The sequence below is a fragment of the Gavialis gangeticus genome, unplaced genomic scaffold, assembly GCF_001723915.1.
Source record: "Gavialis gangeticus isolate Ggan-Ray unplaced genomic scaffold, GavGan_comp1, whole genome shotgun sequence".
Taxonomy (NCBI): Eukaryota; Metazoa; Chordata; order Crocodylia; family Gavialidae; genus Gavialis; species Gavialis gangeticus.
In genome coordinates, this window is record NW_017729028.1 from 4,496,834 (window position 1) to 4,512,571 (window position 15,738).

Below are 15,738 nucleotides of genomic sequence, written 5' to 3' on the forward strand. Positions count from 1 at the left end.
TGTGTGTGTGTGTGTGTGTGTGTGTGTGTGTGTGTGTAATGTTCAAGTGAATAAACCTCTACTGTTCTCATTATACCACTGTATATAATTCACCTGGTAATTTCTACAAATACCAGGTGAATTATATGCAGTGGTATAACGAGAACAGTGGAGGTTTGTTCACCTGATGGGATGTAGTTGGACTAAACAGCTATTTGCAGTTTGACCTGTGTTTTTACACTGCAGAGGGAGGGGGGAATAGTTTAGAAGCTTGAATTGTGCCTAATCAGTGGTTTACAGTCCAGCAACGTTGATATCAATCTTTCCAAGGCAGATTACATTTGAGTGCTATTCAGTTTAACATGGGGAATTCCTAAGGTCCAGTCTAGTCGCATGAGCCACCCCATATGGTGGTATGTGGCAGTTCCACATGGGTCTCATAGCTTGTGGCTGTGGAGTGCAAGGGGCTCTCCTGCCCTCCCCACCTTTGCACCCCTCTATTGGACACTGCATCTCCTACCTGACTTGCTCTTTTGGCTTCACTCTGCTCTACTTGTTACTATGCTGGCCTGTAATATGGCCACTTTTATGGCCTGTAGTGAAGAGCTGGGGGCCCATCCCCTTAGCTTAATTCTGAGTAATGCTTCCCAAATTCACTCTCCCATTTGATGTACTATTTTGTACCTGAAGGTAGACTTCGAGACTGGAAGCACTGAGGAAACCTCTATTAAGGACATTAGTTCTCTGCTTTGTTTGAACCTCTCAAACAACCATGGGCATAGATGGAAGTGAGTGTCCTTTTTAACATCAGCAGCTTGACTCTTGGTAGCCTCTTGGTGTGACCAGGGCCCAAACATAATTTCTTTGGGCCCAGTAGAGACTTGTAAGGCAGGCCCCCTTCCACACACACACCATCCCACATCCATAAAATCTCATGAATCACGAAAGAAAATTGTCTATTTTAATTCTGAAGTTACATTCTACTTTGCTATTTTTTAACTTTTTGGTTGTTGGTCCTAATAATGGCATTATCCAGTTGATGTTTTGATGGGGTTTTTTGTTCTAATGGCCCAACATGGCTGAAAACATTTTATAAATAGACCAATTCACTTTAAAGCTTTATTTTTATGACTTTTTCATTGCAAAATCGTGAATTATCTCTCCAAAGTCGATTTCTCTTGAAAGTTCACGCTCGATAGACAAAATAGCAAGGTGCCTTAACCATTCTTGTCCCATAGTAGAATGCCTGCAGTTTTTGATGAGTGCTAGCTTGCTGAAATTTCTTTTGGCTTCTGCTGCAGTCACTGGCACCGTGCAAAAGATCCATATGGCTACACACATTTCACTGAAAATTAGTTGCGGTTGTTTTTTGTAAATCTCATTTAATAAGATAAGTGGGGGTAGTTCATACTCGTTTCCAAAAGTAGATTTGAAGATATTTTCAGATGCAACATTTCACAAGGAAAATTCTTGGAAAGATCTGTAGGATACCTCTGAAGTAGGTATTTAGAAGCTTCATCCACATACTTTAGGACTGAACAGAATGTAAAACAAATGTTACTGGTTGCTTTGAATTTGCACTCTAATTCATAGATAAAGTCGTCCAAAGTTGCATCAAAAACATTCCTTCTGAATAAAGATTCCAGATCATTTTCAGAGATGGTAGAACATGATTCCTCAGATGTGTCATCATTAAATCTTTTCTGCTTCTTGCCTCTCTCCTTTGTTAATTGTGGCAAAATTCCCATGCCTTCTGCTACAAGACTTGTGTCCTGTAGAATTTTGGGCCACTGATCTCTTAAGTTGTTTTACTTCTACAATAATGTCAGGAATGAGAGCTGCCTCTGATTCAAGAGAGATTCCCCTGGTTTGTAAAATCTTGCTTCTGTCATCAATACTTGAAAGGACCTTGTACCAGAAGCTAGCCAACAAAAGGCATGAAAATGAGCTGAAGTACCTTTTCAGTGCTTCCAGTTGTGATTAAAATTTGTGTGTCAAAGAGCATGTTCCAATGCTTCCAGAATACCTGGAAGATGCTTTGTGAGTGCACAGATAGCATCAGCACGTGTACTCCAGCGTGTGTCTGGCAAAGTGCAGTAAGCAGTATAACTTACCTGTTATAATCTTCCACCTCACAGGGCTAGCACTGAAAAACACAAAGTTGCTGCACACAACCAAAAAAAATGTTAATGTTTCAGTACGTGTTGCTGCAGCATTAACTCTTTATAAGGTGTAGTGAATGGAAAGCACAAGGAGAATATACAGCAAGTTTATTTTTCAATATAATGCAGGCCCGAACACCTTTTATCTTCTCTGACATATTAGAGCCATTATCAAAAACTTGACCTCTCCAGTCATCAAGAGGAATGTTATGACACTTCAGGCAGGCAATTAGCATTTCAGCTATCTGTTCTCCATTTTTTTTAATCAAAGCTGATAAACTCAAAAAACCTTTCTTTAATGTTAATTGTACCAGTATCATTGTTGTGGACTATAAATTGGAATATCAACACGTGTTGTTCTTGGTGAGAGACATCAGGAGTAGCATCACATATGATAGAATAATAAATGGACTTTTCTCTCTCTGCAAGGATGGACTTCTGCACAGTCTTACCACATAATTCAGTAAACTCATTCTGACTCTCCGATGAGAAATAATGAGCTTGTCCTTGCATCATTTTGCCGTCTGTTTGCTTCTGTTTGACTTTGGCCAAATGGTCACGAGTGATGCTGTCCTAGTGAGCTATTAACTCAAGAGTTCCAAGAAAGTTGTCATTGTGTGGGTCACCTGTCAGATCATCATCTTCTTGGGATGCTAAACCTCTTGAAGCAAGATATAAGTTAATATCCAACAATCTTTCCAATATTTCTTTCCATCTTGTTGCTTCTCTTAATATTTGTTTTTGAACCTCACTGTCTGCTCCATGTCCACCTGACAGTGACTGCTGTAATTCCTAAGTGTGATAGCAGGTCTCTGCTCAGTTTGGAGCAGTGTGGGGATGAGGTGAGCTGCATTATCCCTGTAGTCCCACCATTGGTAATAGAGCACTTTGAAGCTTGGCTACTATTATCTCTGCAACTGGCTGATTAGCAGTCACCTCACGAAAGAAGATGCTGGCAGTGGACAATGGCACTTGAGGCAGGGTGCCATCTTGCATGTGTGAGGTCTTGTTTAAATAAAACAGCAGCTAAGATGCTGCTCTGGTTCGTTGGTAACTCCTTAATCTGATCACTTTGTGGTGCCTTATCAACCTGGTGTGGCCTTCCTGTCCTTGGCCTAAAGTGTTACACTTCCTCCCTCGCATTGATGTGAATTGTGCTGTGTGCTGGTCTCTTGGAGGCTATGTTTTCAGTTATGCTTTACATATAAAGCATTAGGGGGGTGCTTCAGGGAGAGAATTGCCCCGCCCATGCCCTATTATTTATTATTAAGAAGTCCCGACGGAAACAATACTTTTTTGAGAGTCCTGATTTGGGCATTTTATTTCCTACTGAGAATAATTTGCTGCTTCCACTGTGGAGTTCAAGTGGTTATTTTCTAAAAATGGAAAACAAGATACACTCCCTTTTTCCCTTTTCTGTTGTACTTGACAGATGCGTGCTTATGGGTAACTACTGCTTACTGAGCTGTGTTGTGGTTTCCAGTGATACAGTGTTGAGGGATTTATGGAGATTGGTTAATCTAATTTTATCTCTATTTTCCTAGCTCTCCACTTTGCTTTTCCCTTGGTTATTATGTACCTCTTATCTATTGCATAATTTTTAATTGAGGCACAGCTTTCTGGTATATAGACTATGGAAATGGATTTTAGGAGGAGTAGTTCCTGCCCCTTATTTATCGCATACTGTCTGTTGTTCAGAAAAATAAAGGCAAAGTATTAAAGATATGTAGAATAATTTATATTTGGAGAATTGTTATGCTTCCTTTGGCTTTCTTACAGTGCCTGAAGCAGTATGTAGAGCTTCTGATCAGAGAAGGTCTGGAAACAGCAATTAGTTGCCCAGATGCTGCCTGCCCAAAGCGAGGTCATCTACAAGAAAATGAGGTAAGTTTTACTGCAGATTGGTTCTAATACATTTCAGTGCACCTCATTCAGAATATTACTGTCTTTTATTGCCGACATGCGTTTAATGGTTTTGTATAGATCAAAATATTGTGTCTCCATCCATTTAAAATGCCTTGGGTTATTTTTGTCCTTAATTTAATGTCTTTTTATTTATTTATTTTAACAGATTGAGTGTATGGTTGCGTCAGAAATCATGCAAAGGTATAAGAAGCTACAGTTTGAAAGAGGTACAGTATGCAACAGTAGCCATTACTCCATTTCTCCTATCTGGCTTTCAGCTCTGTGGGAGTAGTATTTCTCCAGACTGATCCCAGTGCCACAGATCAAAATTTAGTCCTGTATATGTTTATACAGTACTGTTGCAGCTTTACATGCTGTGTCAGTAGAACAAAGCTTGAATTGTTTCTGCTTTTGCCCTCATGTTGCCATTTACTGCATTCCAGGAATGAGACACAAAAAGAAAATTGTTATGTATTATATTGCTCTGTTACCAGGAAGGGAAATTTTCCCGGCAATGTGCAGATTTATATGTATAGCATAGTGCTGCTATATAGGATGGCAGTACCCTGGGTTCTGGCTCTTCTGGAGTGCTGCCACAAACTCAGATGTTGGAACCTTGCACAAAGTGCCAGGTAACTCTTTATGAGTTAGTACTAGCTAACTTGTGCTAAGGTATGCCACGTTAAGCACAGTCTGAATATAAAAAAATTGATTGCTACTCAGGGAGACGGGGTATGTTTTTGGGCAGCTAATGGTATGAGAGAACTTGAAAGAAAGCTTCTCTTTTGGTAAAGGCACCTGAAGTAGGTGGGAATCTTTTCATTGAGCTCAGTGGTCTTCACATTAGGCCTAGAGTTAGTAGTAAAGCTGTGCGTCAGTAAAGGGATAAGTCTGATTTACATTGCTTTGATGCTCACTTGCAGCAAGTCCTTATGTGTGTCTGTTTGGATACACCAAACAAGAGACCAGTTTTGCAAAGGTGACCCTTTTCCATCTGGTTTGATAAGCGGAGTACAGTATTTTGCAATTTAAAGACTATTTTGCAGCTGTGACTTACTTTGGTTCTGTTCTGGTTCTTTGCAGAAGTGCTTTTGGACCCATGTCGGACTTGGTGTCCCTCTTCTACATGCCAGGCAGTTTGCCAACTACAAGAATCGGGGCCTAAGAATCCCCAGTTGGTCCAATGCAAAGCTTGTGATATAGAATTTTGCTCTGCTTGCAAATCTAACTGGCATCCAGGACAAGGCTGTCAGGAGAATATGCCAATTTCCTTCCTTCCAGGAGAAACAAGGTACAGTGTTATTTTATTGGGTATATCGACCTAGATCAAATTCATGCATAAACGAGAGGAATATAAATCCACCTTCAATCAAGGGCCACTTTTTTTCCTGTTTGTTCAAGGTATTTTTCACGCAGCTGTAGCAAGTATCTTTTGAAACACTGTGTGTATAACATTAAGGGTGTGGTGGCTCCTCCACTGACTCAGCACCACAATTGTGGAGAAGGTGGTACCACTTAGTGGCACAGAGAGACTGTGTGGGGTCAAGGCCCATTGGTTGGATGAGCATGGCTACCAGCAGCAAATTCTGTTGATGTCGTCATCACATCCGTCTCAGATGGTAGCTAATTTGGAGCATTCTAACCACCAGGCTGTAAGCTCAGCTGGTACGGTAGTATTCTCCAGCCTTCCTGAGGGTAATCAACTACATGGAAGGGAATGCAAGAGTTACAGGACCAGAGAGAGAACAAGCAAGAGAAGTCTTGACTCTCTAACCCAGGGAGGAGCACACTCCCCTCAGAGGGAGGTAGTCCTGCATTCTGGTCCCTGCTCCTGTGATAGCCTATGCATTTTGCATTAAATGTTAGATAAAATGCAGAAACCTTTGCAGAACCCTGGGAGAGAGCTGATATTGTAAATTAATACCTGTCTTCTGTGCTTCCTGTTGGTTGTTGTAGGCATCCCCCTGTTTAGTATACTGAACATTGTAAATGCCAGCATTCAGTGGGCCAGTCTCCCTCTAAAGTGTAGTTCCCTAACTCAAGTTTGTGATTTCCATTCCTCAAGCCAGATATCTACATTTCTGTAATGGAAACACTTAGCATTCCCACACCAAAGTCCTTTTGTGACTTGCTCTGTCTCTCCCTTTCCCCTTAACTGCCTTCTTCATAGAAGCCCTTCCCCCAGAGACTGTCACTTGGATCATGGGATATTTACAGTCTGCTGGTAAGGGATATAATAGCATTCTGTTTCCCCACACAAGAAATTAGAGAAGGAACAAGGCACTTGGATGGAAATTTTGATTCTGGGCTGGTCTGATTGATGCCAAAGAAGGGAGACCATGTTCCCCTGTTCATCTCTTGCACACCTAGCTATTTTGTTGCCATTGTCAAGATTTAACAGCTTTACTAGATCCATTCAGGTTACTGAAAAAAAGTTTTAAAATTCCTGATAAAATGTATATGTAAACTTGACATGTCTGTTTGTTTGTTCCTACTTTATGCTCATAGAATTTCCATTGCAAACACACAAGGATACCTAACTTACAGATATCCCCCAATGTCCCCCACAGTTCTGTTTTCAAAATGGAAGAAGATGATGCTCCAATCAAACGCTGTCCAAAGTGCAAAGTTTATATTGAGCGAGATGAAGGTTGTGCCCAAATGATGTGTAAAAACTGCAAACATGCCTTTTGCTGGTACTGTCTGGAATCTCTTGACGTGAGTAGATGCTGTGGGCTTAGGTGGCTATTATAGGCTTAGAAGTACCTTGCTTTGTATTAAAACTGGCCTATTAATGAATAGTACTAACATCACTAACTCTGTCTGGCTCTTCCCCACTCTGCCTTCTGTATGCTTTGGAGCCTCAATATTTGCTCTACTTAGGATCTCTTGAGCGTATATTGATAACGTTTCATAGAAGCAGGTTATTAGCTGCCATGGTTCCCCAGCTTTACCTGTGGCAGGTGAGGGTGCTAGGTCTGTGTTGTCAGAGTTAATGGTAGTCTTATGTGGAGTTTAGATTATACCTCGTCTCTGACGGTTTGCATATGGATGTTCCTGCCTCAGGCGCGGGGGTTGGAGTAGATCACCTCTGGAGGTCCCTTCCAGCCTTACTTCTCTCCGACTCATAAACGGCAGTGGGTAGTTTCTGCTATGATGGGAGCAGGGCCCCCGAGCATCATGTGTATCTAGCACATGCACTTTATTTTGCCCAGACACTTTTGCAGCCAAACTGCAGCCTACTGATAATGTTCAGAAGGGAAGTGCAGGGTGAATGTAACTACACAGAATCCCAAACTGCCTAAAAGTCAGAAACTGCAGTTACATAAATGCCACTTAGGTGCATGAAGTAAAATAAGATTTAGCCCTTTATCTTATGTTACCTATCTGAACAATCGAGAGAGAAAGAAGCTGAAATAACATGACATCTGATGGAAACGATTCATTTGCTGTCTCTTAATTTGTTTCTCACTTTGTATTCAGTACGGTACAGTGCACAGAAAGGAGGCAACTCCTTCCCAAAGTACTTTCAGTCTACAAAATGCAGAATGATTGTATTTGCATTATTTTTAGTTGTGCAAGGCGTCACGTCATATAATAAGGAAGGAACTTTATATATAGTGTCGTACAGGATACCAACCTTGATTATAGTGTAGAAATTTATTAGTGATATTTTTTTAAGAAACTTGTTTCCTAAGCCTGCTCTATGTGAAAACCAGTAATATTCTGCTAGCTAGCATTAGGAGATAAACTTTAACTCTTTATCTGCTTGTTGTAATGGCTTTAAACTTTTTAAAAACCATATCTTATTGTGGCCATTTCCTTGGCTTATGTATAGAAACATTTATTTCAAAGCATAGATAACAAAGTTAAAAGGAAATATTTCATATCCCAAAAATGTACTCTGAATACTGTAAATCCTGAAATTGTCATGTACCAAGGCCTTACCAATAAGCTTTTATTCATCGGCACTGCTGTAGTGATCTGAAAAGTGTCTAGTCTGGTAAATTGCTTGTATGGAAATATGATACATCCAGAACTGGAAGATGGGCATTTCTCCCATCGAACTGTATAGATATTTGCTTTTTTTCTTTCTTTTTTTAGCAGCAGTATAAGGGCTGTGTTTTGAAGTGTGGCGTCCAAGGAGCAGGAAAGTTCTTTTCCCTTTTCTCTTCAAATTCTGTTGTGTAAATTCCATCTATCAGCATTTTAAATAGACATCTTGGATTTTTTCAGAAATAATGAGTACTAACAAATCCCAGTGATTCCCACTGCAGATGCTGTGTATCTTTGAAAACCAGGCTACTTTATTATGATGCTGAATTTTCAACAATGCTCTTGGAAAAATATTAGCATTTCTATAGCCACTTTTCCAGAACGCAGATTTATTTCCTACTGAGAATAGAACCCGTTGCTACTTCTGAGAGTGGGAATATTTTATTGAAGGAACAAATTCTTCCTAACTGGGTCTCTACTAATTGATAACATTTTCTGTTGAATGTTTTTAGGATGATTTCCTCCTTATACATTATGATAAAGGACCTTGTCGAAACAAGTTAGGTCATTCCAGGGCATCTGTTATTTGGCACAGAACACAGGTAAGTGCAGATCTTTTAAAAGCTTTGTATATACCCACATTGAAATATTTTAGTCTCTATTACTGAGCTTCCATACTGGATTCTGATTTTGATCCTAATAGCAATGTCTGACTTGACTGAAGCTGGTCAAAATTATTTGTAGAAAGTCATTCCTGGTTTGAGTCTTTGGCTGGTTGGTTGACTGGTACCTCTTCTGGTATCAAGTCAAACAGCAGAACATTAATCAGTAGCGAAAGTGTTTTTGTACACTTCCTTCCTTCTCTCCTTCCTTCACCATGAAGAGAGGCAATGGGCATGCCTCACTGAGGGGTCATCTTCTTTTGCAACAGTCTCAAGAAATGTGGAGGATGCATCATGGGCCAGATTCACAGAGGGGCAGAGTATACTGAGTGATCCTGTCCCTGAGTTAGGCACCTGGTTCTCGGGGTAGAATTGTAACAGGGTCCACTCCAGGGGTGGCCATGATGCATCTGGAGCCCCCTCAGCCCTTATCAACTTCACTGTCTTTGGGCAGTCTCCCCTTTCACTTGCCTGCCATGCTTTGATGTTATGATTTTAGAAAAGGAGGCTGCCCCAGGGCTTCCTAAGTCAGAGCTCCTTATAAGCGTTGGTGTCACTGCTCATTGCCTCAAGGACTAATTGCATGGACACAGGATGCCCAAACCCAAGCTAGATATATAAGCTCCCTGTACTTTAAATGGGGAAAATTGGTTGCCTAGGTTTGAGATTCGCAACATGCAACATAGATGAAGCCAGGGGACACCCAAGTCATTCAGTAGGAAACCCTGAAGGACGGGATGTGTCACTCTTCCCTCTCTACCTCTCTCCCTAACTTAAGTTCTTACCTGCAGGCCTCAGTGAGGTATGTATATAGAGGACTGGGATTCACAATCTGAAGCTGAAGCCTAGACCAGGGTGTCTGTGCTGATCATTCATGTACAAACAACCAGCTCTTTTTTTGTTTGTTTGTTTTTTAAAGAGTTATCTTATGTCCATGAGGCCAGAGGCTTGGCTAGGTTTGGAGACTCTCTCCACCCATTCTATTGAAGCTGTGCCACTCTGTAGAAAGTAGTGAAAGATCTGTAGGGCCAAAGAGGAAGTAAGAGGAAGTTTTGATTCTGCAGCCCTGTAAAGAAGACAGTCCCTTAAAAAGACAGGGGGGAGTCTTGGGTTCTGGTCCATGGCCCCACAAGTGCTTTTTTGCACTGAAGAATCTCTGGCTAAAATGCATTCTGTAAAATGCTCCTCTGCTGATCCCATCACTGCTTTTCAGGTAATGTATCTGTTAGTGTTGTACTTAACTGCTGTTAGGCTCTGAACATGCCTACTGGATTGGACTCTTCCAGAGACTTGAATGCAGGAACCCGTAGGACATATTAGGGATCTAATTGGACATAAGTGTGATCCTATTCCATCCTGATCAGTGCTCTAAAAAATGTTAATGAACCTACTTTTATGACAGGCCATCATCTTTGCCTTAAAGCTAAGTCAAAAAGAACAGAAAGGAGGAAGAAGGCTCATTTCCCTTTTGTGCTTAAGTGTTATTCAGAGATTTAAGCAAGGTGGAATAAGATCACACGTAGTCATTTACACCTACTTCAGCCCTTCAAAAAATGGAGTAGGATTTGGCCTGTAATCTGTGAATCCCAAGCAGCCTTTGGGAAGGATACGTGCCTAAACTTCAGCCATCTAAGATGGTGGTGCCTTTGGGCATGTCCAGTAGCTGAACTTGTAGGTGCCTAAGTGGGTCAGGCAGCTCTTCTCTGAATTAGCCTCCTGGCATAAAAGCACCAACATTCCTTTGAAAAACTTAGTCCATGAAAAATACAAGATAAAAATGAAGTTGGTTTATTGATTGGATCGCCATTTTAGTTCCCCATTCCAGGCATTTGTTGAGATGAGGGGGAGGAACACAGAACCTCCAAATGCCTAGTCTCTGCTAACGCAGTCAGAGGCTGAGTGCTTACATCTCCTTTCTTACGGGGTGTTTCAAGGAAAGCAGCTTTTAAAATCCTAACAAGAACAGAGTGAAAAGTACTTGACATGAAATGGCATTTACAGGGTTTTTTTTAATTGCCCCTATTTTGCTAAAGTTTAGTTTATTTAAAATGGGCAGATGTTGACAGAAAAGACTTCTGTTATAAATAGTTTGCCCATCTCTATGTTTTCCCCCACAGCAATGATTACTATGCTGCAGTGTGGCATTGTTAGCAACATCAGCAACAACATTAATGTAATTTGCTAGACAAAAATTGAGTTTTCAGGAAATGCATCTCAAGCACCTGTTTGTGTGGTGTCTTACATGAGCTGTTACGGTCAGTTCCAGTAAAAGGATCTTTGGGATTTTTTATATGTATTCTTCATTTTACTTAATCCATTTTGTGTTTTGTCAAATATAGACCTTAACATTATTGACTCCAAGATGAACATGGGCCGACAATGCGAGGTCATCGTTGGCAGGGCTAACCGGACCTTGTCGTGCATCCACAGGTGCATCTCGAGTAGAGCCAAGGAGGTGATCCTCCCCCTCTACGCGACGCTGGTCAGGCCACAGCTGGAGTATTGTGTCCAGTTCTGTGCGCCCCATTTCAAGAGGGATGTGGACAATATGGAGAGGGTCCAGAGGAGGGCCACCCGCATGATCCGGGGACAACAGGGCAGACCCTACAGTGAGAGACTGCGGGACCTGAACCTATTCAGCCTCCACAAGAGAAGGCTAAGGGGGGACCTGGTGACTGTCTATAGACTCACTAGGGGGGACCAGAAGGGTTTGGGGGAGACGCTGTTTCCCCTAGCGCCCGCTGGCATAACAAGGAGTAATGGGCACAAGCTGATGGAGAGGAGGTATAGATTGGACATCCGCAAAAACTACTTCACGGTTAGGGCGGCTAGGAGCTGGAACCAACTTCCAAGGGAAGTGGTGCTGGCCCCTACCCTGGGGGTCTTTAAGAAGAGGCTGGATGCCTACCTGGCTGGACTCGTTTGAGTCCCGTTTCTCTTTTTGGGGTTTTTTGTTGTTCTCCCGCCCTGGCGGGGGGTCGGGCTAGAAGATCTACTAGGTCCCTTCCGACCCTTAATCTATGAATCTATGAATCTATGAAAAACATGCCCAGAGGTACATATGGAAAATGCTGTGCCTTGGAAAGGAAATCCTGTCTTTCTTGGAACAGTGTTCTCCCCATTTACCAGCATCTCTCAGCAGCACAGAGAGGCTATGCTGATACTTGGTTGGCTTGGTGTAGGGCATGGCAGATTTGTAAGACTCATATGCTGGTGACAGAGAGAGAGAAAATTTGAAGATTTAGGGACCCAATCCTAAAAACACTTAAAACCCCGAGAATTTCCACTTAAGAAAGATATGCAAGACAGGCTCTTTCTATTATGCTTGAACTTAATTCGCAACTCTTAACAGAGCAAGGAGCAATGGTCTAAAGTTGCAGCAGGGGAAGTTTAGGTTAAATATAAGGAATAACTTTCTCATAAGCAGGGTAATTAACCTGTTCCAGTGCTGTCCTAGAGTGGTTGTGGACTCTCTATCCTTGGAGGTTTTTAAGATATGACTAGACAAAGCCTTGACTCAGATGATCTAGCTGGGGATGGCCCTGCTTTGAGCAGGGGGTTGGACAAGATGACCTCCTGAGGTCCCTTCCAACCCTATTTTTTCTATGATTCTGTTAGCTAAGAGGAGCTGAAATAAGTCGTGTTTTATAGTTTGCTTTTCATATGTTCCACTGGACAGTGTAATATCAAAATGAAAGGCACATCCAGGAGCATTCTGCTGCAGATCAGTTCTAGGCATTACACTTGCTAGGAAAAACCCTTGTTGGTCAGCAGCAGCTGAGTTCAAGTGAAAAATGTGACTAATACTCAGCAAAGAACCTGGTGAACTAATATTAAAACTCCAGGATAAATTCATTGATGGCAGGTCTGGACTGAAAGTGAAGTATAAGCTGTTCTCCTGTTTCTTACAAATACTACTGATCATCAGTCCAGTAGACTGCTAGCTTCACCCTTGGCTCCTCTGCTGAACTGGTGGCATCCCATACTGCCCTCTGAAAAGCCTGCTGTACTTGGCTGAGTGAGTATGCACCGGCTTCAAAGAACAGAACAGGAAACTGTAGCTTAATAGCAGATAGAAGAAGCACAGGTGAAATCTAAGCTTCATTTTCAGCATGGGTGCGAGTAGGTATATCCAGTAATTTTTAGTGCCTCAATCCATCATTAAACTATCAAATCATTTCCATCTTTCAAATAAGTTGTAAATGTGCATACAATGTGCATTTAAAAAGTAATTGCCTTTTGGCAGAAGATAAAATGTATGAGGGTGAGGCAAGCCAAAAGCAAAGTTTAAAAAAATAAATAAATAATCCTAGCCCAATGTTACAAAGTAAGGAGTTCTTTACTCTTCAAAATTTATTTTGTTCAACAGTGCCACCTGCTGTTGAACTGAATGTCGGTTTTCAACTCTGGAAATAATAAGAAAAAAAGCTGGATAACAAAATAATGGAAAAAATACGCAGTAGTCAAGAAGATAAACTGTCCGTGCTTGAAAAAGTATCAAATAAGCCATTAAAAAGTTAAAGTATATCTTCCAGAGCAGGGCAAATAAAATATTTGCACACTAATTGAACTAGCATATCTGAGAGCTGGGAGAAGAATCCACTATAGATAATGTATTTAAATGTCACCTCACTGTTCATGAATAGATTATAATGCTACTCCTGCATTCATTATTCAAAATTCATAGAATTGCTTCTTTGAATAATAGTTCTTGGCTGAATACTTTGCAAGCAGGGTTTGCAGAATCTACCCTCTCATTTGCCTAAGGCAACAATCATAATAACCTTCCAAATGTGAACTGGGTAGCAAGAAATGCAGTATTTCTAGTGCTCAGAGATTTTCTATAGTGTGGCAGACCTGCCGTTTTCATTGCTGCCCCAAGCCTTTTCAGTAGTGGCAGTACAAGTGACAAGCAACAGGTTCTTTTCACTGTGGAGTCTGGGAAAACTCTGAGATGCATCAGTAAAGGTAGTCAGAACTGTTCATTGAGAAGGTAGTTGTCCACAGGGTGGAAAAAGTAACTCGCCACATTGCAGCAACCTGAAAGTGGAAAGACAACACAATTGTGGGAAGAGCATCTTGCGTACTCTAGCAGCTGCTTAGGGAGCAGACCAGTTGAAAGGAGGAACAGAAAAAGATAGAAAACAGTCCTCCTGTTCAGAAACCAGATAGAAAGAGGTAAGATACCAGATTCACTAGGCAACTGCTAGCCAAATGCATAATATGGAGTCCCATAACAGCACCCACGAGTCGTCATCTATCAGCTGACTGAAAAGTCGCTTCTGTTATCGCAATAAAAATGACAATATAAAGCATCTAAATTGTGTTCTTCTAGCACAGGTAGCACTCAGCAATTTCAGCTATATGAAGAGCTTGTGAAAAGATTTTACAACTTTGCATGGTTGTCTCTTGCAAACAACACTCATCAGTATTGAAATGTCAGTCATCAATTTATGATTTCATAAAAGAATGTACTGTACACAAGAAGTTCACCATTGTTTAGATTAAATATTGCTCTTTGAAAGAAATGCAGTTTTGAGATGCTTGTAAGAATCTGTGTGACTTAATATAAATACACAAGACCTCAACATCAGAATCCTTCAGACCTAGACATCAGAGATACCAAAAGCTTAATATTAATATTTTACCTGGGTAGAAAAAAAATGTACCTATCCAAGTGTACTGTTTAAGGGTAGCTTTATTCTGTATAAGAAATGTAACAAAACCTTTCACTGCAAGGAAGCATCCACATAAATTTATTCCATCTGTTTGGCACATAAGTGGACATAGGTGTCTAAGTGTCATTTTGTTCCACCCTACTCAAGTTTTTGAAAAAAATTAATACAAAAGGTGGGTGGGTCATCATCTTCCTCCTTGCTGCTCTTTTGTGATTCAGTCTTAAGGGTAGGATGACAGTGTGTTACAAAAGTAGATGCGTTAATTAATTTTTCAAGGACTTAACGTGGAATAGAAGTACATTTGAGCACCTCAGTGGATGTATGTGACTAAGTGCCATAAGATTTGGCCCATAGTGTAAATTCTGACTGAACCAATGGAAAAAGACCATTGCAATCTCAAAACTACTTTCTCAAGATTCGAACCTGTTCCTGTCTTCCCATTTGAAAACAAGCAATTGTTTTTTCTAACTATTGTTATATTTCATTATATTTAGTCACCCAAACCTTTTTGGGGGTACAGTTAGGGAGAAATCCTGGCCCCATTGAAGTCAGTGGCAGTTTAGCCGTTGAATTTACTGAGGTCATGTTTTCTGCCCTAGTACATTGGCTTTGTGTTGGGGCAAAATTTGAACTCTTGTATAATAAATACACTACTGACCCCAGATATTTCTGTTGTGTTTTTCAGGTGGTGGGAATCTTTGCAGGATTTGGTCTACTGCTGTTGGTGGCCTCACCTTTCCTTTTACTTGCTACCCCATTTGTTCTTTGCTGCAAGTGCAAGTGTAATAAAGGAGATGATGACCCACTACCTACTTAGATCAAGAGAAAATGGGACTCATGGCAGCACATTTTTTGTTTCCCTGTTGCACTCTATGTTGCTGTAGCCTTTCTTGCCCCATCCTGCTTTTGAGTGACACATGGAGTTGGCAACTCCAGGAACAGTTGTTACTACAGTTTCATAGACCAATTCATAATAGTTGAGGAGGAGAATAGAAGGCAAGTTGGATGTTTAGGGGATGTCAACAACCAAGATAGATATCTGAAATTAAGAGATGGAGATATTGGTTTCTTGTTACCCCAGCAAGTTACCATGTGGGACTAGGAATTGTGCTAAGTTACATCAGCAAAAGAACCTGAATTTTCCATGCAATTTTCACATGTCCACATGCTTTAAAATGGTGTCTTATTTCTACATATATTTATGTTGCCTATCATTTAAATTGGGCAGTTCATCTGACATGTTTGTTATGACCATGTTTTTATGAATATTGCCATTGCAAAATTCTGTGCTGGTGTATATTTTTCCAAGGATAATGAAATCAGTAAGGTGCATGTAGGCCATCATATGCCTTTTTG

At 40.9% G+C, this 15,738-nt stretch overlaps 1 protein-coding gene across 1 annotated transcript in view; it reads left to right on the top strand.

The window, feature by feature from the left end:
- The window catches only part of RNF144A (ring finger protein 144A), a 39,312-nt gene extending 23,580 nt beyond the window's left edge, over positions 1-15,732 (top strand). The window contains exons 2-7 of the mRNA XM_019520721.1: positions 3,921-4,025; positions 4,213-4,273; positions 5,130-5,337; positions 6,617-6,764; positions 8,555-8,644; positions 15,068-15,732. Coding sequence (XP_019376266.1) covers positions 3,921-4,025; positions 4,213-4,273; positions 5,130-5,337; positions 6,617-6,764; positions 8,555-8,644; positions 15,068-15,199 — 744 coding nt within the window. The 3' untranslated portion in view covers positions 15,200-15,732. The remainder of the gene's footprint in view (positions 1-3,920; positions 4,026-4,212; positions 4,274-5,129; positions 5,338-6,616; positions 6,765-8,554; positions 8,645-15,067) is intronic.
- The last annotated feature ends 6 nt before the right edge of the window (positions 15,733-15,738 follow it).